The sequence below is a fragment of the Labeo rohita genome, chromosome 8, assembly GCF_022985175.1.
Source record: "Labeo rohita strain BAU-BD-2019 chromosome 8, IGBB_LRoh.1.0, whole genome shotgun sequence".
NCBI classification, from domain to species: domain Eukaryota; kingdom Metazoa; phylum Chordata; class Actinopteri; order Cypriniformes; family Cyprinidae; genus Labeo; species Labeo rohita.
In genome coordinates this window covers 1,130,486-1,152,563 of record NC_066876.1, presented here as the reverse complement: position 1 = coordinate 1,152,563, position 22,078 = coordinate 1,130,486, and the positions used below count along the sequence as shown (strand labels likewise).

General features: G+C 39.6%; 1 protein-coding gene across 1 annotated transcript in view; it reads left to right on the top strand.

Annotated features, from left to right (window-relative positions):
* Nucleotides 1–21,752, top strand: part of LOC127169853 (ERC protein 2) — a 58,539-nt gene extending 36,787 nt beyond the window's left edge. Inside the window, exons 11-14 of the mRNA XM_051117512.1 lie at nt 7,838–7,985; nt 17,236–17,355; nt 17,624–17,679; nt 20,305–21,752. Of these exons, the coding sequence (XP_050973469.1) occupies nt 7,838–7,985; nt 17,236–17,355; nt 17,624–17,650 (295 nt within the window). The 3' untranslated portion in view covers nt 17,651–17,679; nt 20,305–21,752. The remainder of the gene's footprint in view (nt 1–7,837; nt 7,986–17,235; nt 17,356–17,623; nt 17,680–20,304) is intronic.
* The last annotated feature ends 326 nt before the right edge of the window (nt 21,753–22,078 follow it).

Sequence of the window (22,078 nt, the reverse complement as noted above, 5' to 3'; positions counted from 1 at the left end):
CGAGGAAATTGTACGCCCTGAAGTGGAAACTTTTCACTTCATGGTGTGGAGACCACCAGCAAGACCCAGTTAACTGCCCAGTCGGTACAGTGCTGGAATTTTTGCAGGATCGGTTCTCCACAGGATTAGCCCACTCCACCCTAAAGGTTTACGTGGCGGCTATTGCGGCCTACCACGCCCCTCTCGGTGGCACTTCAGTGGGCAAGGATCCCCTTGTCGTACGTTTCCTCCGCGGTGCGCTGAGGCTGAGGCCTCCTGTACAACCTCGGGTCCCTACTTGGGACCTCGCCGTGGTGCTAGAGGCTCTTTGTGGGCCCCCCTTTGAGCCTATCGAAGAGTCCTCTGACCATTTATTGTCAATTAAGACAGTTCTTCTTTTAGCTTTATCTTCGCTAAAGAGAGTAGGAGATCTTCAGGCCCTTTCTGTGGCCCCTTCACATTTGGACTTTGCCCCTGGCATGGCAAAGTTTTTCTGTACCCTAGACCAGGGTACGTACCGAAGGTTCCCTCTGACCACCACGGCCCGTTGTGCTTCAGGCCTTTTGTCCCCCCTTTTCGGGATTCGGACCAGCAAAAGCTTAACTGTATGTGTCCAGTTCGAGCACTGGACACATACGTTCACAGATCTGCCCTGTGGAGAAATTCAGAACAATTGTTCGTCTGTTTCGGCCCCCCTAAAAGGGGCCTCCCTGCTTCTAAGCAAACCCTTAGCCGCTGGATCGTGGATGCCATCACTCTTTCTTATGAGTCTTCGGGCCTTCCCTCTCCATTGGGGGTTAAGGCCCACTCTACTCGAGGCATTTCTGCCTCTAAAGCCTTTATTTCTGGTGTCCCTATGCAGGACATCTGCAACGCTGCGGGATGGTCCTCGCCCCTTACCTTTGTCAGATTTTATGATCTAGACCTGCGAGTCACTCCTGGCTCCTCTGTTCTCCTGTCCTAGCACACACACTAGGCAGGGACTTGTAACTAGGGCGGCGTGGGTATAGCGTTCCCCAAGCGTTTGACGCAGCTCGAGTTCCTGAAGGGGAACGTCCCAGGTTACGTATGTAACCATGGTTCCCCGAGGGAACGAGACGCTGCGTCTCAGGCCCTACTTCCTGCATCCCTGCTAGCACTTCGCTTCTTATTTAAGCTGAATGCCGGCTCCGGCGCACGTGCTTTTAAGCTTCCTGGTCCGTGACGTCACCCGCCTATGACGTCTCGCTTCTCTATTGGACTGATTACACATGTGATTCAGAGCGTGCTCACGCTGGAGGCGTTCCCCAAGCGTTTGACGCAGCGTCTCGTTCCCTCGGGGAACCATGGTTACATACGTAACCTGGGACGTTTTATGGTCTGAATGAACCTTTCTGCTAGCCCATTTGTTGCACGATGGTAGGGTGATGACTTGATATGTTGCACCCCATTTGCTAGTAGAAATGTGGCCATCTCATGTGATATAAATTGGGGTCCATTGTCTGAGACAAACTGCACTGGTGGTCCAAATCTACTGAAAATTTCTCCCAACTTCTCAAATGTCTTGTCAGCTGAGATAGATTTAATGATAGCCAATTCAGGCCACTTACTGTGTGCATCAATGACAACCAACAGCATTTTGTTTTCAACTGGGCCTGCAAAGAAGCATAAATGTGGTGCCACAGTTTCTCCCATGGGTGCAGCAGTGCCAGTTGTGGTACATTGCGTATGCTTTGACATGGTGTACATGTTCTTACCTTTTCTTCAATTTGCCCGTTCACTCCTGGCCACCAGAAATAACTCCTGGCAATGTCTTTCATGCGGACCATTCCACAGTGTCCCGCATGCAACTGTTTCAGCACTGGTTTGCACAGAGCTGGTGGAATGATCACTCTCCTTCCCCACAACAAACAACCTGACTGCACTGAAAGTTCATGACGGTGAGTGGTGTATGGTTTGAGCAATAAGTCATCATTCTCACCATGACCTTGGACAAGACAAGGTCATTTCGCGTGCCCTTGTGCACTTGCGCAGCTGTTACTGGAGCCCTTTCCACTTGACTGAAGTAGAAAATGTCAGCCACTTTTGCCTCTTTTACTTGGTCAGCGAGAGGCAGCCTGGACAGTCCGTCCGCATTTCCATGCAATTCTGACCTCCCGTACTTGATGTCATTGGTGTGAGCCGATAATAGCAAAACCCATCTCTGCATCCTACTAGCAGCAAAAGAGGGATGCCATGGTAAGGGCCAAAAATCGCAGTTAAGCGGGTGATGATCAGTCAGCAGCATGAACTTCCTTCCGAAAATATACTGGTAAAACTTGCGCACTCCAATCACAATGCTCAATGCTTTGTGTTCAATCTGAGCATAGTTTGTTTTTGGCTTTGCTCAGACTCCTCAAAGTATATGCGATTGGCTTCTCTTGACTATTCAGCATGATGTGGGACAAAACAGCTCCCACACCATATGGGGAAGCATCGCAGACCAGCTAAATCAGAAGGGCAGGGTCAAAATGAGTGAGGGCTTTTGACATTAACAGAGTTTCTTTCGCTCTTTTGAATGTCTCCTGACATTCAGTGGTCCACCTCCAACTGTTTTAATGACACAACAATTTGTGCTGAGGTTTCAGCAGGGTAGCAATGTTTGGAATAAAGCGCTCATAATAATTAAGCGCATAAGTGCATATGGCAGGGGTCGTGCCTTTAAATATTTCGGCTGGCATTCCGGCTCAACAGTCAATTTCACATTGAAACCCTTCCATGCTGCCTAACTCCTTTTAAAAAACTTCACTGTGTTTTCGAAGGACACCCTCTAAATCCAGTGTTTTAGATGTCATCATGTGTGTGGCTTGCCAGTCCCCTTACAGTTGCTCCAGGCAGGAACGTCCCATCAGTGAGGGATAATCACCCAGAACCACATACAATGGCAGCTTTTTCATTTGTTTGTTTAGTTCAACTGTTACCTGGATGAGGCCTTTCATGGTCACTGATTCACCAGTGTAAGTTTTAAGGGTCACATCAGTTGGTTTGAGTGGCAGGTGATTCAGTATTTCGCTGTATACCACATCTGACACGAGTGACACCGCAACACCAGTGTCAATCTCCATCTTCACTGGCTGTCCTAGCAGCGCAGTGACTTTGTATGCTTTGGTTCCCCCTGCGACAGTGAGCACATGCAAAGGAAATTCATCATCAGATGTGTCTGTACCCCTTTTGTTTTCTTGGTCAACTGCGAATACTTGTTTCTTTTGTTTCCTTCTGAATAGTGTTTTCTGTTGCATTTTTCTTTTTCCTATTTTATTTTTACATGCACGCTCTATGTGTCCTTTTTCTTACAGCTGTGGCACTCCATGTCCTTATACCAGCATGTGACAGCCGAGTGGCCAGTCTTGCCACAATGGAAACATGGGCCTTTATTTTCAGTTTGTTTTTCAGTCTCCATTTTATACACTTTACTATTTGAGCTCAGTTTCTGAGCTTCCTTAGCAGCCAATTCCATAGACACACTCAGCTTAATTGCTATTTGTAGTGTCAGGTTGCTCTCAGTTAGCAGTCTTTCTGTATGCCCTCACAGCGAAGTCCACATACTAATCTGTCCTGAAGTGTGTCATTCAGTGTATCACCAAATTCGCAATGTTCAGCTATTTTTTTTAGCACTGCCACAAACATTGTCACAGTTTCTCCTTCTAGCTGATTTCGTCGGTGAAACCGATATCACTCTGCATTTACTAATGCTTTGGAGAAAAATGTGCTTTGAGAGTGCTTACTATTTGCTCATACATTTTCTCTCCCGGTTTCTCTGGTTGTAAGAGATTACGCAGTAGAGTGAATGTCTTTGGACCCATCACACTTAAAAAGGTGGGTACAACTTTCTCTTGAGCAATAGTATTTGCTGCCACAAAGTACTGTTCTATATAAGAACTCCACTGCTCACTGCTTTCATCAAATGAAAACTGATGCCATTTTGTTCAGTGTTCAGTCATTAACAATTAATTCAGTCACTTCAGTCAGCTTCTATCTTTTTTCGTATCACCGTCAATCCGCATTTTCATAACGCACGTGGGAGTGTCTGAATCCTAGTCACCACTTTATTATATCTTCAGGAGAATGCACGCTGTATAAACGATACGATGACACACACAGTGATTTTAACGGAACAGACTCTTTACTCAGTTTTTCATATACAGTCTCTCTAACCGGAACATTTCCGAAAGCAACATTACAGTGCATTCTGGGAGCTGTAGTGAAATAAAGGCAATGCCATAAAATATACAACACCCCCTTCTATGTAAAGTGCTTTGAGTGCCCAGAAATCGCTATATAAATGTAAGGAATTATGAATTATGAATTATTATTATTATTATTATTGTTGTTGTTCTTGGTGTAAATGGGCTTTTACTGTTTCCCAAGAATTAAAAGGGTTATGTTAAAGGGTTAGGGAAAAAGTTTTAAGGATTTGGTCACTTTTGATCACAAAGGTACCAATTGTGACCCTAAAATGAAGAGGCCCTGAGGGTTAATGTAACAATGAGCATGACAACAGAGTTGGAGATCCATCTGCAGGCTTTATTAGACAAGAGCATCTAAAAAAACACCAGCAAACAACATCAATAAGGGCAAGACAAAAGAATATTATATACAAAAATATACAAAAACAGGAAATGGTTGAGGCAGGCGGCAAATGATAAGAGATACGAGGAAAACAGTCCAACGTCGAGACACAGGCAATGCAAGGCAAAACAAGAAAAACTACTAAGAAAAGAGAAGACTTAGAATTGTAGCTACAGACAAACAATACTTAATGTGAGGGTGCGACTTAATCCTCCTCATGGGAAACAGGTGAGTTTGTAATTAGTTCCTAGGTGGTGGGTACCTTCTGGTGGCAAGTGGGAGGAATGACAGGGTCTGGATTAATTACAGAACCCCCTCAAAGGAGAGGCTTCCAGATGCTCCAGAAACACAGTCCAGGAGGGTGCTGTAGCAGAGGCGGAACGGGAGGAGTGGATGGAGGGCCAGGTCCATGTGGAAATGAAGGACCTGGAGACAGAGCCGGTAGAGCAGAAGACCACCGAGGCAGAACTGAAGACCACTAGGGCAGAGCAGGCCGAGCTGAAGAGCACCACAGCAGAGCAGATGGGACTGAAGACCTCTATGATGGAGCAGAAGACCACCACAGCAAAGCTGATGGGACTAAAGATCCCTACGGTGGAGCTGATGACCACCACAGCAGAGCAGATGGGACTCAAGATTCCCACGGCAGAGCAGCTGACCACCACAGCCGAGCTGATGGAACTAAAGATCCCCATGGCAAAGCAGATGACCACCACAGCTAAGCAGATGGGACTAAAGATCCCAGGCAGACAGTCCAAAGAAGGCATCGTTGGGCGTGATAGGAGTTCAGGAATGGCCTCCTTGGCCATGACAGGACAGGCAAAGAGCTCAGAGACGGCCTCCTTGACTGTGACAGGACAGGCAGAGAGTTCAGAGACAACATCCTTGGTCATTAAAGAACAAACAGAGTTCAGAAGTGATTGCCACTGCTCTGAAAGGAGCTGAAGTGGATGCCGCTGACTTGGGAGGTTTGCAGCGTAAGCCACCACCTCGGGAGGAGCTGGAGTGGACTTACAGACTGGAACAGGCTTTGGATCAGACTCATAGACTGGAACAGCTCTAGATCAGGCTCTGGTGTGGTGGCCATCTTGTGAAGAGGCTCTAGACTGGTGACTATCTTGTGAAGAGACTGTGAGCTGGTGGCCATCTTGGGAAGTAGCTCTGGGCTGAAGTTACGAGATTCTGGAATGGTGGCCATGTCGTGACAAAACTCTCGAATAATGGCCATGATGGGAAGAGGCTCTGGTGTGGCAGCCACTGGAATTGGAAGTGCTGAGAATATTGGAGTTAAGATAAACAAAATAGTAATCTGAGATGGGCCAAGCTCTGCTTTTAACACAGTCCTCTGCTTCTTCCACAGTGAAAGTAGAACCGCATAGCAAATAAGCATAGTCCGTAAATTCTCTCAAAGTGCATTTAAACTCCCCTCCAGGTAACCAAGATTTCGCACTCATTTAATCCAAAACGAAAAATGTCTTTTAAAGCAATTTCATCAAAGGGTACTAGATAAAACAACTCACAAAAGTGGTGAACTTACTCTCCAATAAATAAGTCTCCATGTCGAATAAGTAGTAGTTGGTCAACTGGATCCATAACTGGTATGGACAGCTCCATAAAAGCTGCTGGATCTAAGTGTAGCAAAGTATTCTGTAGCATGGAGCATGACAACAGAGTTGGAGATCCATCTGGAGGCTTTATTAGACAACAGCATAGATAAACACAGGAAGGGTACTGCACAGGAACTGCATCAATAAGGGCAAGGCAAAAAAGTATTCCAAAAACAGCAAATGGTCAGTGCAGGTGGCAAATGATCTGAGATACAAGGAAAACAGTCGAAGGTCAAGACACAGGCAATGCATCGCAAAACAAGGAAACCACAGAGACAAGAGAAGGCTTAGAACTGTAGCTACAGACAAACAATACTTTGCAATGTGTGTATGTGAGGGTGCAACTTAAATAATCCACCTGATGGGAAACATGTGAGTCTGTAATTAGTTCCTAGATATTTGATGATGGAAAATGGAGTCCGGTAGGAAAAGGAGATGGAGACTTCTGGTGGCAAGTGAGAGGAATGACAGGGAAAAGATTCATGACAGTTAAATGCTTTGAGATAGTTTATGGATGCAAAAAAAAAAAACAACCTTTTTTATTAGTATGTTCTTGGAATGCTCCAAACAATAAGCCATTGATCCATACAGTGGAACCAGCTGACAATAAATTCCTTTGATGTGATATGTGGTCTCTCAAATTGCAGGTAACATTTTTATTATACTAAAGAAACAAGCGTGTATGGCGAGTATGAAAAGCTAAGCAATGCTGACATGTCTCAGTCTGTACCGGGCTAGAGTAAAATAACAACACAGTTAGGGTGTGTATTGTGTTTAAATAACTCCAGACCAATTGAAATTGACAGTAGCTGCTGTTCAGTCTGCATACATGTGCCGCTTTCCTTCCAATCTCTTCTGGACATGTTTCCTTATTATTAGAGTCCAGATATTTTAAAAAGCAACCTGGTCTAATAAGTTATTGCAGTTATTGTGCGTTGGGTAGTAAATAGTGCTTCCAAAACAAGCCCCTTAAAATGCACTATAATAGGCAGATTTGGCAAAACTATACCATGTGAACAAATATACGTAATAAGTAAGAAACTAATATTAACAGTATCTTACAAAATTAAGGCGGAAAGGCAGAAAACGTGAAGGAAACAATGTATTACACTAGGGGTATCCAATCATGCTCCTGGAGGGCCAACATCCTGCAGAGATCCATTCGGCTTTAACACAAGTTTCTGGAAGTTTCTAGTGAGTCTGAAGACCTGTCCTCAATTACCATTAGAGCTAAACTCTGCAGGACAGTGGCGCTCCAGAAACAAGTATGGACACGTTTACTCCTTGCATAATCACAGACAAAATGGCTTCATGGTTTTTATGGTGGTTGCGGATGTGTCAAAATATAGTTTGTGTAAGAGAGAGTTTTTTTTTTTTTTTTTTTGAGTAGTCTAATAATTAGGCAGCAGTTTGTTAAGAATCCCTGTCTGACCTTTTGGGCAAAATTGTGCCCCATATGGCCTAAATTCTTCTGATCACAGGAAAAGAGCAGGAGATTGTGAGTTATCACCGAAACGGCTAAGTATGTCCTCCTGCTGTGCCCTCATTATGTGTGCATGTGTGTTTACTGTATTCTGTTTTTGTGTCTGCTTCTGTTTAAGTAATGATTTACTAATGACTTACCGTAGGTCGTAACCACCCCCCTTCTCTTACCTTCCCACCAGACAACAGGCTCTGCTGGCTGCTGTCAGTGAAAAAGATGGCTGCATCAATCTACTAGAACTTTCTCCCATGAGAAACATGTCGACACCGGAGGATGTGATGACCCTAAGGAGAGAGAAAGAGAGGTTTATCAATCACCAAAAACAGCAGGTCAGTTAATGTTTTTCTCCATGTGGTTGTATGCTTTCAATGTAAAGCCAATCAGTGTGTATATCAGTGCTTACTTACACTCACAACATAATGCATAGATGAAAGCATAAAACTAATAACACGGCATGTACCTTGTATTTCCATAATTCCACAATCTGTTTCTCAATCACTCTTTCCTTGTCTATGTTTGATGTTGAGTACAGTTTTGGTCAAATGACTTTGCAATTTGTGCAGGACACACGTCATTGAATTGTTACTTTCATGGTTGGTTAGGCTAGAAACTGTGCATGGTTAGGACACAGTGTTTGACAGCACTTTCCATCTGGAATTGAGAGAGTTACATTCCAGTATTGCATTGACTCATTGTATTCAAGTACGTTGTACTCAGGTTTAATAAAGCTTTAGTAATAAACAGTGCCCGTAACCAACATTAACAGTAACTAACATTATGCTAAGCTATTAGAAACCAAGACTGAGCAAGCTTTTGAGGAATGTTGTCTCTAGGCCAAACAGATGACTTGTAAACAGTTGGGAATGAGGGAAGGAATTTCAGGGAAGTAGCCATTATCTGTTTAACACTCCCCATGAGTCAATAGTTCTTCAGTGAGAAAAAGATGCACAGACGAGAGCTGTTGTGGACACATATAATTATTGTATAATTGTGTAACAATTGTACTGTCACTATTGTACACACATGCAGGGTTAAAGAATAGTCTCTGTCAATATTACACAACAACCAGAAATAGGCAAAAACACACATTTACAGACACATACAAGCATTACTGCCTCAAGAACACCAGGATGAATGAGATGAATGAGATAAAACTATTGCTAATTGGAAATGTTTAATTATATTGATCAATAGAATTTCTTTTAAAAGAACCATTAAATGTTATTATTGATTATATGTTTCCATCAGCTGAAATCAGACAAAAAAAGCTAAAAACTTAAACTAAAAACTAAAAAAAAAACTAAAAAACAATTAAGAGATTATTTTTAAGAGAGACTTTGATGGGTTCCTTATGATTTGCCTAAAAATATTATTTCAAGTATGTCAATTCAAGCATGTATATGTAGTGGTTCTCACAGCTGGCACCAAATTAATGTTGTGAGTTTGGTCATACGTTGTGAAAGTGCCAAATGACCCCTCCCCCTTTTACCTTGGGGTACCAGCTAAATATTTCACTTCATCAATAAAATAATGGTCACACTTTATTTTAAGGTCCAGTTGTTGCTATTAATAAACCATTAAATACAGCATTTGCCTCAATAAACTCTCAATTTGCTGCTTATTAATAGTTAGTACAGTAGTTGTTAAGTTCAGGTATTGGGTAGGATTAGAGATGTAGAATATGGTCATGCAGAATAGGTGCTTTAGAAGTACAAATAAACAGCCAATATGTTAATAATAGGCATGCTAATAAGTAACTAGTTAATAGTAAGAATTGTTCCCTATACTATTATATAAGTGTTACCAAAATAACAATTAAGGAGGGTCATTGTATTATCAACACAAGGAAGACACAAGTGTAATAAAATGAAATTTTGAAATAAAAAATAGACAAGTAACAAGTAATAAAACTCTGAAGTGAATACCACAGTGTTTCAGGAAGTTGTCACAGATACAAGCCCACAAAGAAGACAAGGATGAGATTATCTTATGAATAGCACAATAACTTTATTAAACCAATTAAAATAAAATAATCCATCATAAGTAGAATAATCCAAACCAAAGAAGGCCAACGTAACAGTGTGCATGCACAAACAACACCAGACAGGACTTAAATACACATGCTAACAAACCAAAACAACAAGTGTGACCTAACACTAACACAATGCATCACCATAGCAACAAATAAGGAATGGGAACACAGGACAAAGGCAACACTGAAACCAAAGAGAGGCAAGTAACTGAAAATGAAACCAGCACCAAAACACAATAAAAAACGTAACAGAAATAAAGTGTGTAACATTGATAAATGCAAGTGAATACAAATGTTTACATTTGGCTTAATCAAGTGATGAGTCCAATGCCAGCAACATCTTCTGCTGCTTTGATGTGCTGTGTTGCAACAAAAATGGCTGTCTGTTGCTCCGGGTGTGTGTTCACAGTGTGCGTTTTCACCACTTAGTGTGTACACTTGGATTGGTTAAACGCAGAGCACATATTTTGAGTATGGGACACCATACTTGGCCACACTTAATTTCACTTCACTTCACTTCAGATGAATTGCTCGGGAATGGTCAAATACTGAAGCACCAAGAAGGTCCTTATAGTCTGTAACATGCGAAAGATATGGAAATTTGTTTGCGGGGGCTAAACTTAACTTATTTTAAAACTTCTTTTTTTTTAGTTCAGTTTCTTTGATTTCAAGCTTCTTGTCTTTCTTTTTCTTCAGAGTTTTACAGACAGATTTTAGAGACAAGTACTTTTAATCCTTCCTGAACAGGAGGGATTAGCAAAATGGTACTATTCTGATCCAAAGATGTGATAGGCTGTTGGGATCAGAGCTTGTTCAGGGGTGTATAGTCAGAGCTAAACTCAGCAGGACTCTGGCCCTACAGCGGAAGACCTTAATGGGTATACTTATATACATTGTTGTCACAAACAGCAGGCATTAAGTGTATACTGTTCTGTGAATGAATATGGAGAGGAAATGTTCCATTTCATGTATGTGAAGATCTGTACTACTATGTGGCGAAGCAAGCAACTAAGGGATTTATGATTGTTCACACTTGGGAAAAAATGAGGAAGAACAAAGCAGCTTGAATGAAGATGTTAATTTAACCCCCTGCTCTCTCTAAGAGGTGTTTTTAATACCTAAAGGCAAAAGTTATATGTTAAAAAATACAGTTAAGCTAAACTATTTTGTCTCACAGCCATGTACACATACACACCTGTGGATGATTTATTTTTTAGTGAGCGAATGTTTAAACTGCTAACTTTTTGTCCCCACAGCAAATCTTTTTTTGACGCATAACAAGCAGCAGATTAGATGGGTCAGCTGTACGGCTTGAGAAGGCCTTAAACTTTCTATCATGTGATAAAACAGAAATAGGGAAAGCTACAGGCACACTGGGTTCCCGCTTGTTCTGTAAACATTTGTAAATGTTGCAGCTATCATAGCAGGGACCTGACACATATCAACGAGAGCTGCTATCAGTTGTTTTTGGTTCACCTACAGCATATGGTGGAGGGTTTGGGCCCCCGCAGAGCTCTTGCAGGAGGAGGGGAGCGAACTGGGCCCACCGGCTTCGTTGGTTGTGGGGCTCGCCGTTTTTTAGTTGATCACTGGGGGCTTGCAGCAAAAAAGTGAGAGAGTTTGGTCCCAGCATATACCAGTTCCTGCATTTTCCCTGATAAGCTTAGAAGTGGAGATGCTGGAGAGAGGGATAATGTGTCTGGTGAGTGAGGCTGTGGCTCAGGTGTTTCCAGTGGCTGAAATATGTTGTCCTGGCTTTCCTGGCTGTTTTCCAATAAGTTGTCCTTTTGGGTGCTGAGTCTTGGAGAAAGCAACTGAGAGGTGCCTGAGAGATTTGGACATGGTACAGATTTGTACAGATAAGTGAGGAGCTCTGGTTGATACCTGGATGAATGGAAGGGAGGAGTAAAGGGAGTTCAGGAGTTGTTGGTAGAGCGGTGATGCGTCAGAAGCATGCCTCACAGACAGTGGTGGATGAAGTACCTGAAAGCCACACTTAAGTAAAAGTACAGATATCTTACCAGAAAATTAGTTTGGTAGAAGTTAAAGTCACCATTTAGAATATTACTTCAGTAAAAGTTTTAAAGTATGTGATATTTGTTGTCCTTAAGTATGAAAAGTATTTTTTATATATATTAAACATACTTAAGTATTGGAAGTAAAAGTACAAGTAAATGCAAAATGGAAAAGGAGCAAATAATAATGTTTATACATACTTTGAGAAGCAAAATTGTGTTCAGTTTAAACTCTTTCTAAACATGAGGCAGTTCATCCGAAAACAGTTCTGGAATCTGCATCTGAAGTGGCTTTTAAATGTATTTACACAATTTAATGTAGCTCAGAGGGGACATGGATGCCTTTAACCTGCAGATACAAATGCATAAATAATGCTTTGTTTTAAATGTAAAATGTTGAATATTGATATGTGAAATGATTTAAAACATGAACAAGTAGTTAAAGAGGTCATCGGAAGTTCACTTTTACATGTCGTTTGAACATTAATGTGTGTTGGCAGTGTATGTACACATCTACCCTATAATGATAAAAATACATGCAGTGGTTTTATTAAGTTTTGCAGACATATAAAGTGTATTTCCTCAGTTACAAAATGAAACAGGATGTCTGATGAGAAAAAACGAGAAACAAGACAAATCAACAGCAACAAAACCCCACCCGCAACCCTTCCCAAAGGCCACACACAAATCAAATAAATACATACATAAATAAATAAAATTAAGGTCTAGTCAAATGGTCCCCTACTAAGTCTCTAAAGAGAAGATCCAGATGTTACATTTACATTCCCAATAGTGCCCAGTACAGGGCTCCATATTTTACAAAATGATCTCAATGATCCTTTGGAAGAGTATTTGATTTTCCCAAGGTGGATGCACTGCAATACCTTGTGTATCCACGAGGTATTGCGAGGGGGAGAGGCATGTTTCCATTTAAGGAGGATGGCACACCTAGCTAACAAAGTGGTAAAGGCCATGACGCACTGTGGGTGACACAACTGAAGCTAGGAGAAGGCCAGACAAAACAGTCAATGCATTAGGGGCAATGGTGGTGTTGAGGGCCTGTGAAAGTGTGCTAAAAATGTCTGACCAATAGTCCATCAGACTCGGGCAAGACCACAACATATGAAGATGATCAGCTGGAGATTGTTTGCATCTGTTGCACTCATCACTTCTGTTAGGAAATATTTTAGCCAGTTTAGTGTTAGTGAAGTGAGTTCTATGAAGCATTTTACATTGTATTAAAGTATGCCTAGCACAGATAGACAAAGAATGAATTAAACCAAGAATGTTCTTCCACTGTTCTTCAGATATGTCAATGCCCAAATCCTGCTCCCAGGTTTACTTAAGAAAATCAACTGGAGATGGAGTTAGGGTGATTATTTTACAATAGATGGCCGATATCAGCCGTTCTTGAACAGGGTCAAGGGTGAGAACTGAGTCAAATTCTGATTCAGGGGGTCGATTGTGAAAATGGGAAAATAACTTTTTAATAAAGTGCCTTACTTGAAAAAAAAAACGAAAAAGATGACTATTAGGAAGATTGAACACCCTGTATGAAAAAAAAATTTTCTCTTCTTTCTCTTCCTTATCAATTAAATTCAAAGTACAGAGACCCTTACTTGCCCAAATATTGAAGACATGGTCTGAAAGGGATGGGGAAAATAAGTGATTATTTAAAATTGGCATGTAAATCGAGGCTTTGTGTAAACCAAATTGTTTCCTGAATTGAAGCCAAATCTTAATCGTGTTAATAACTACTGGATTGCTCGAACTTTTTTGAAGCTCAGGAGGAAGCTGAGAACAGATTTTGGGAATTAAGGAATGAGAAGAAGATATCTCTATGTGTAACCAGGGTGGGCTAGTGGCACAACACCTAAGGCTGACCCAATAGAGTAATTTAGTAATATTACAAGCCCAGAAGTAATATCGAAAGTTTGGAAGTGCTAAGCCCCCTTCAGATTTGGGAAGCTGGAGAACTGATTTTCTGATACGAGCTGACTTATTACTCCAAAGGAACCCATTCAGTTGCTGGTCTAAATTAGTAAAGAAGGATTTATTAATACAGACTGTGATATGCTGAAAAAGGTACAAGAATTTTGGCAAGATAATCATTTTAATCAGTTTCACTTGACCTATTAAAGATAAGGAGAGGGAGCGCCAAGGAGCAAAATCTAATTTACATTTGTCCAAATTGGTATAAAATTCTTTAAATGAATTGGTTATAAATATGCCCAGATATTTAAACCCATCCAAAGCTAACTTAAAGGGGAATGAAGAGAATTAGCCATTTGATTTATGGAAAATAACTCACTTTTTTGAAAATTTTACTTATACCCTGAAAGGCGTCCAAACTGGTCCAGAATATGTAGTATAGGAGGGAGAGAATCTAAATGGTCAGAGACATACAATAACAAATCATCCGTGTAAAGAGAAAGTTTATGGACCCGGCTTTGGACAATACGAAGCCAGATGGCTAAAGGTTCAGTAGCTACATTAAATAACAAGGGTGAAAGTGGACACCCTTGATGTGTCCCCCGTTGGAGCAAAAAGGGTACCGAACGAACACCACTGGTATGCACTGAGGCAGATGGGAAAGCATAAAGAAGTCAAATCCAAGAAATGAAATTAGGGTCAAATCCAAATTTACCTAATGCAAAGAACAGGTATTCCCACTCCACCCTATCAAACGCTTTCTCTGCATCCAATGAAATTACAACTTCAGGGGTAGTGGATGAAGGAGAGAAAATGATGTTAAGTAATCTTCTAGTATTACAAAAAAGAATGTCTTCTCGATGTAAAGCCAGTTTGATCTAAAGAAATTATAGATGGCATTACATTTTGAAGGCGAAGAGAAAGAACTTTGGCTAAAATCTTACAATCTACGTTTAGCAGAGGAATTGGTCAATAGTTACTGCAGGATGTGGGGTCCTTGTCCTTTTTCAAAAGCAAGGATATGGAAGCAGAGTACAAAGTCGCAGACAGTTTACCTTTTTGAAAGGAATCATTATACATCCTCACTAAGAATGGGACTAGTAAATTAGAATATGCTTTATAATTCAGTTGTAAACCCATCAGGGCCTGGGGATTTCCCATTTTGCATTGATGTAATAGCTTCCTGGACCTCCTGAGGGGAAATGGGGCTTCCCTAATGCAGTGGTTTTTAATTAATTTGTAAAAACAATATCCCCTTTTTCAAATCGAGCCATTCTCAGATGCCTGTCGGTGTGGCTCCCATTACAGTTGATGGACATGAGCGCCTTACCTCAGACCCGCCCTAAATCCCATTGTTTCGATGCCGGAGCAGAGATGTAGGTTAGACAAGAAAATCTCAGATTGAGTGATTGAGGTGTTGTGTTGCTGGATGTAATAAGGAACATAGTGGTCTGAGCCGCTGAAGATGCAGTAGATTACATTTGTTTGTGAAGGGAATGCGCCACCCGATCTACATATATCTGTCTATGTTCGTGCAAATGATTCGTGATCCAGCTTCACCTACAGCATAAATGAGTATAAGTTTTTTTAATGAAATCTCTGCAATAACCTTTCTTAATAACGTGCTAATGCGGCTAAAGTAAACAGGCTCGTCACCATAGAGAGAAGAGAGGGGCGAGGCGAGCAGAGCTCATTACCATTTAAAGGAACAATCCATCAGAATGGAATGATTTTTGCAGAGCTGATTTTGGTAAAAAGGGTGTTGTTTTACACTACAATTGAGAATTTTTAAGCAAAGTGTATTATAGACTTTTCATTAAGTCATTAAGAATCATATCAACTTGAGGACAATGGGCATCTGATGACCCCTTTAAAATGTGAAATTAAACAGATTCATTCAGGAATGAAGCATTTGACTGTGTTAATGAATGAGTCACTAAATCAAACAGCACTCTTCATGTAATATAGAAAAAAAAACCGAGAAAAAAATGCACTCTTCATGTGATATAGATTAACTATAATAAATTATATAAATATAAAAGACATACAGAAATTTTTGCTGCATACAATTTAAAATGGCTTGAATTTTGATGATTCTAAATGCATTTTACTAGACTAAATCATATAGTGTGTTTTTGTATATACTCGATAATGTCAGATCGCACATCATTAAAGCAACATTTACCATATTATTGCAGACGATATACTGTATATCGCACACCCCAGCCTCGACTTGAGTGGAAAATGAAATCATCTGCAGCTGTGTGAGCACTTGTTTGCACATGAGCAAAGGTGTTTTTTAGGAGCCTAACTGGCAAGCACCAGACCACTAATTCATCAAACCTGCTTTCCTGCAATCTGTGTTCTTCCGACTTTATGTTTTTAGTAAATAAAGAATATGCTTTGGGGAGATGTATCAGTGTAAATGTATACATTTCAAGTAAAAGTGAAAGTTGACAGAAATATAAAAAAATCAAGTGAACCAGTGATCCAGTAGCACTACTTCTCAAGTACCAGCTTGATGACAAGAAGATCCCCCTGTTGCTGAAAAAAGGATTGTTCCTTGTGGAATACTTTTTGGACATCATAGCTATAAACTGCCTTAGACCTAGAATTCTTTTTGTCACTATAAACTCCTCACACAGCAGTAAATGCAGTAAATCCCTGTGTTGCTGTTCAATTTGATGCTCCAGCTATAGTGTGTGAATGTTTTCTGAGTTAAAAATAAGTGATATTGGACAGCTTATTGGCCACTCAAATTATGATTTGTGAACGTGAGCCACTTCCCCTATCCTCTTTTCATAAACGTAAGCAATTAAAACCAACTATGTGCTGATATTATTCTAACACACTTTTCACTCAGGTTGTTGTTAACCTGTCTAAAATTTTTAGAGTCTAACAGAATGTTTGAAATATTTCATTCTGGGTTTAGGAAGCACCACAGTACCAAATTATATTTTATCGTCTGTTTATTTGTGGGACTCTTTTGCTTATTAGACCCAAGTGCAGGATTCAGTACTGTAGACTGTACTGTGCTGTAGAGGTTTGTTACCAAACGAGAGAAAAGCAGGTGCTGGTAGGCACACCTCAAAGCAGTCCTCTAACAGGACCGGAACTCAACACTGTTTTGCAGTTTTACAGTTTTTATTGATTTATTAATTTTTAAATGAAAGTTCTCATGTAGTTTGATTAATTTTTATCTTGTTGCAATTACATGACAGAATGATTGCCAAAGTTACTCCAAGTGAAGTGGAATCTGCCCCCACAGTAGGAACAGGTGTGTGAGGCAGGGAGGTATTCTTGCAATAAAACACAACAAAATAAACACAACAGCAACAGCAACAGCAACATGCAGAAGTGAAATGCATGGTTGTTGTCCACACTGGAGCTAACTACTGTATCCAAAGCACAATAAACTTTTGTTCATATAAACTCTTTATTCTCATTATATTCCTATTATATGATCATTAAACTTTTATACTGAGTGTTTAGCATGCCGCTCTGTCTGGCTTTCAGACATATGGTTCAGTAGTGTTTAATTATGTGAGAGCTGAAATGCTATACAGATAACGGACTTAATATATGTACATTGTCCATCAGGCACACAGTAGGATGAAGCACATGGCAGAACACAATGAAGATGGATACGTTCATCCACAGTATTCCCATCATTCACATCATGGACAGCAGCGTGAACTGGTCTCCCCCCCACCAGAGCAGGTCACTGTAAATCATGTGTACTATATGACAAAACGTATGTGTTCAATCCCTTCTAACAAACATGTTCATTCCAACAATTCCAGTGAAAACAGCTCTTAACTCCATGCCGTGGAATGTCATTTTAAAGAACTTTGTAGAATTCTGCGCTTTGTTGTGGCTGTTTCTGGCAATACTCTTGTGCACAAAGTGGGGTCCATAAAGAAATCATTCAATAACTTGAGTGGGGAACTTTGTCATTTTATAGTGATGTGATGTGTGTTTGTTTTAGGATGATGAGGATGGCATATGGGCATGACAAAACAGAAACTGGTCTTGCACTGAAAGGTAAGTGATGCTTTATCTAGACTAGTTTTTCCTCTGATTGTCTGAAATTACTTACAACTCCATATATTCCAATGAACTGCTATAAATAAAGCAAATATCTGGGCTGTCTGTCTAATATCAGTCTATGATGGTGGTGTTCTCAGGGTTGACACAGCACACAGTCTCCCACACACAGACAAGCACTCTGACTGCCATATGTCTGCACCATGGACAAAGGATAAGTGGTTTGTCCATGTCCTACTAGAAGCAAACATTAGAGATGGATTATAAAAGCATTATAAAAGTTTAATTTGTAACATATAAAATAATGTGTTTGACATAATAATATGCATCCCCTAGTGGGGAAATATACTAAAATGTATTTAAAATACATTTATATCATGCTAAGTATACTACAAATACATTTACATATTATTTACTTAATAAAAATACCTTGCAGTTGTACTTTTAGTATACTAAACTTGTATATTTAAAGTCTGCTAATTTGGAACAACTAATCCTGTGTTTAATGCATTTTAATTGTATGAATGTAGTGCTTAAAATATATTTAAATATATTTGATTGTGCTAAAGTGGAACTATTACAAGTATACTTTAAGCACACTTTAAATATTTAGCATTTAATCAATTTTCATGAACATTTTCAAATCTGTGCACTTATATATTTTATTGCTCACTGTATTAAACAGACACCCAGAGACATCAAGAATCACAAATGTTAGTAATCTCAAAAATGGTGACAATCATCAAAATGCTTCACACTGCAATGCATGCTGGGTAACACCATAGTACAAAACTCCCATCATGCTCTGCAGTATGAATATTTATTGTCACCACTGTTGTGGATCATAGAATAAATGTTAATGTCTAAAAGCTTGAGGTAAAACTCATAATTATTTTAGTATTAAGGGGCCATATGTTTAAAACTTGTTTTGTTTGGCTTTGCTTTCAAATGATGTAAATGACTCTCAGTCAGCTTTATAAACAGAAAGCGTATATCAAGCAATTGATTCAGCAATGTGCAAGTACTTCCAGTGAAACATTGTTGCAACTGTTCGGAAACTAATAAGTTTTAAAAGAATAAAGAGTCCAATTACAGCAAACACTAACCCCCATGAAGGTGGTATCATTTTTTGACCAGTAAAACATCAACATTTGAACCTCTGTTAATTCTCAATAAGATCTTCTGCAGACATCTGACAGAATATGTTCAGACTGGTTAATAATAAGTGAAGTTGGTGATGCTGTTTGTGGAAAAAAAAATCAGATTTAATGTTTTCTTCTATTCAGTTGATTTCATCTAAGGCTCTGGCTAAAGTCACTTATAGTTCTAGTGTTTTTTTTCTTCAGTGATTCTGCTTAACAGCAGGTGTTCATCACTAATACTCAATCAGCACTTAATTAATGACTTACTTGTCTCATTAACTTTAACTCTGCGTCAGTGTTACTTTAACACCATTTGGAGTGGGACCAAATACACTCTGAGCAGTGTTGATTCAACACTGGGGATTTTACTGTGTAGACTTGAACTATACTTAGTATAAAATAAATGCACATTCTAATAAATGTTCTTATCATCTGCCACTTTTTTTGTTATAAGTTAATGTATTTTGGGAAATAAGTATGTTCCCAAACTAATCTGTAACAGAGTAACTTGATAAGTGAAGTAAAGAGACAATTGTTAAGAAAAACAAACAAACAAAAAACTCCTTCTTTCCAATGATTTTTAATGAATTTTAATGAATCCCATTTTCATGAATCCCATAGCATGAATACGCTGATTATACCATCTGTTATTCCTTAAGAAAAGTAATATACAAATAAAGCTGGTGCTAATATTTTTTACAAGGCATCACAAAATTGGTGAGAAAGTAATATTTGGTAAAAAGTAAATGTTGGCATGTAAAGTTCAAACTAATCAGCTTTAATTATTGTATCAAAGTTTTGTTCCTTGTGGAAATGTAACACCTTTGAAAATATCTCTTAAAGGGATAGACTCTAAAATGAAAAGGCTATCATAATTTACTCACCCGCAAGTAGTTCCAAACCTGTATAAGGTTCTTTTTTCTACTGAACCCAAAAGATGTTTTGAAGAATGTGGGTAACCAAACAGTTGATGTCTATTGCAGTCTTACTGTAAGTCAATAGCTCATAGCCACTTTTTGGTTACCAACATTCTTCAAAACATCTTCTTTTGTGGTAAACAGCTGAAAGTCAAACAGTCATACAGGTTTGAAATGACATCAGGGCGAGTAAATGATAATAAAATGTTCATGTTTAAGTGAACTATCCTTTTAACCCATTTTGCGCCTGTGTTGTTAGTAGATTAATAGCACATGATTATCATTTTGGTACAGTAGATTGCGTTAGTCATTATGGAAATGATCTGGCTACATCTGTCTTTCATTTGCACATTGTTAGTAGATCACCCGCAGAACTTTCCACTCCCATCTGCGCTTTATGGGATTGTGGTCTCACTCTTAGTTGCCGTGTTTAGTAAATCTGTGCTGAAAGAAAGTAGTTTCCCTCACAAGAGGAGCCAAGCCCCTTGTCTCTTCAATGCACTTGACTAAAATGTTGTGTATTGCAATAAACTTACAATAAACCTTTTTCTATTTACGTTTAGAACCTGGGGTATCCCAGGTGTAGGACGGAGCAGAAACACTGGACCCATGCTTAACAGGGAGTGACCAAGTGGAGACCTCCTTAAGTGCTAGCTGAGTTTATCGATGCCTTAGAGAATTTGGAAAGAAGGGGTGTACCTGAACACAATGGGGCATCCAAATCAACAGGGGAAGGAGAGGGCTGCCTCCAGAGCTGCCATCATCTTCGTCAGCTAGGCAAGTGCTGTATGTGCGGTTATTGCGGTGAACTCTCCACACTGGACTGAGGAACACTGAGCACACTGCTGCACCATTCTCTGCTCGTGAAAAGCAGGGTTTGACTAAAGGCTTTGATGGCACTGTGTTTCTTTGACACACATTGAATGCAAATTATGCAGTGCCTTGCACGGACCCCCAGTTTAATGTACTGTTAAGCGTTTTGAAGTTTAATTGTCTTTGCTTTTCGTAAGCCTATGTGTTTAAAGCAGTAGCTTGCCTAAACATGAAATTTGTCTGAAAATGTGCTCACCCTCAGGCTCTCCAAGCTGTATATGAGTTTGTTTCTTCATCAGAACAGATTTGTAGAAATGTGTCATTCCATCACTTGCTCACCAATGGATCCTCTGCAGTGAATGGGTGCCGTCAGAATGAGAGTCTAAACAGCTGATAAAAACATAACAATAATTCACAAGTGATTGGTTTATTTATTTTATTTTAGAATGTTTATTGATGGGCTGGAGTTGTATGGATAACTGGTAGATTACTGTGATGATTTATCAGCAGTTTGCACTCACTTACTTCTTTCTCTAAATCTGTTCCGGTGAAGAAACAAAACGCACAAACTGATGCATCGTTTGCTACAATGTACCTATTGTGTTCATGTTATATTGCAAGTCACATTTGCTGCTATTAACAACTTAATACGGGTAAGCCGTACAGGTGGGAGAATTAGGTTTAGATTAGTTTTAAGGGTGGGTTAAGGTGTAGGGGTGAGGTCAACAGTGTAATTCTACATGTAACTACAAATATTACGGTAACTGTATGTAATTAGAGGTATTTTAAATAGAAGTGCAATGTAAATACATGAATGTACACAATGCGTGCATTGTTTTAAATGATTATTTTAAATGTCAGTACATAGTAGTTAAAGGCACTAAATAGAAAGTGGATCCAAACAAGCTCATCTGCATCTTAGATGGCCTGAGGGTGAGTACATTTTTAACCCCTTTATTTAAAGTTGAATGCAAAGGTCTGGGCAGCTATATGATTTGTTAAATGGTAAGGTGTTTCCCAGCTGTTCCTAATTAAACAAATATAATTCAACTCTTTAGCCTGTTAGTAAGGATTTCATGACCAAAAATAGATGGATCAGATAAGGGAGAATGTGTACTGTTGCTGTGTCTCTAGGAACAGGGTTGGGAAACACTGAGGTAAGGTATTAAAAAAAACAAAAAAAAAAACAAAAAACAAACATATATCTAAGGTACAGTATAATGACTAGACATGTGCGGCCCTTTTATGGCTTCAATCAACGTGTCTCTTGTAGTACCCCTGTGTGAAATAAAGTATTTATTGCTATATTTGTTTGTGGTAGTGTGTTTACTGTCTTGCAAGATCACACTGTGAAAAGTGTTGCCAGTAACAATAGTCTAAAAGCAACCATTTGTAAAAACAAAACAAACAAACAAACACTGTATAAATCTTACAAGCTCGAAAATACTCTTTTGTCTTGAATGTGAAGATACAGCTGTACTAAACATCCCTAATATTGCATTCAGCTATTAGTGACATTTACTC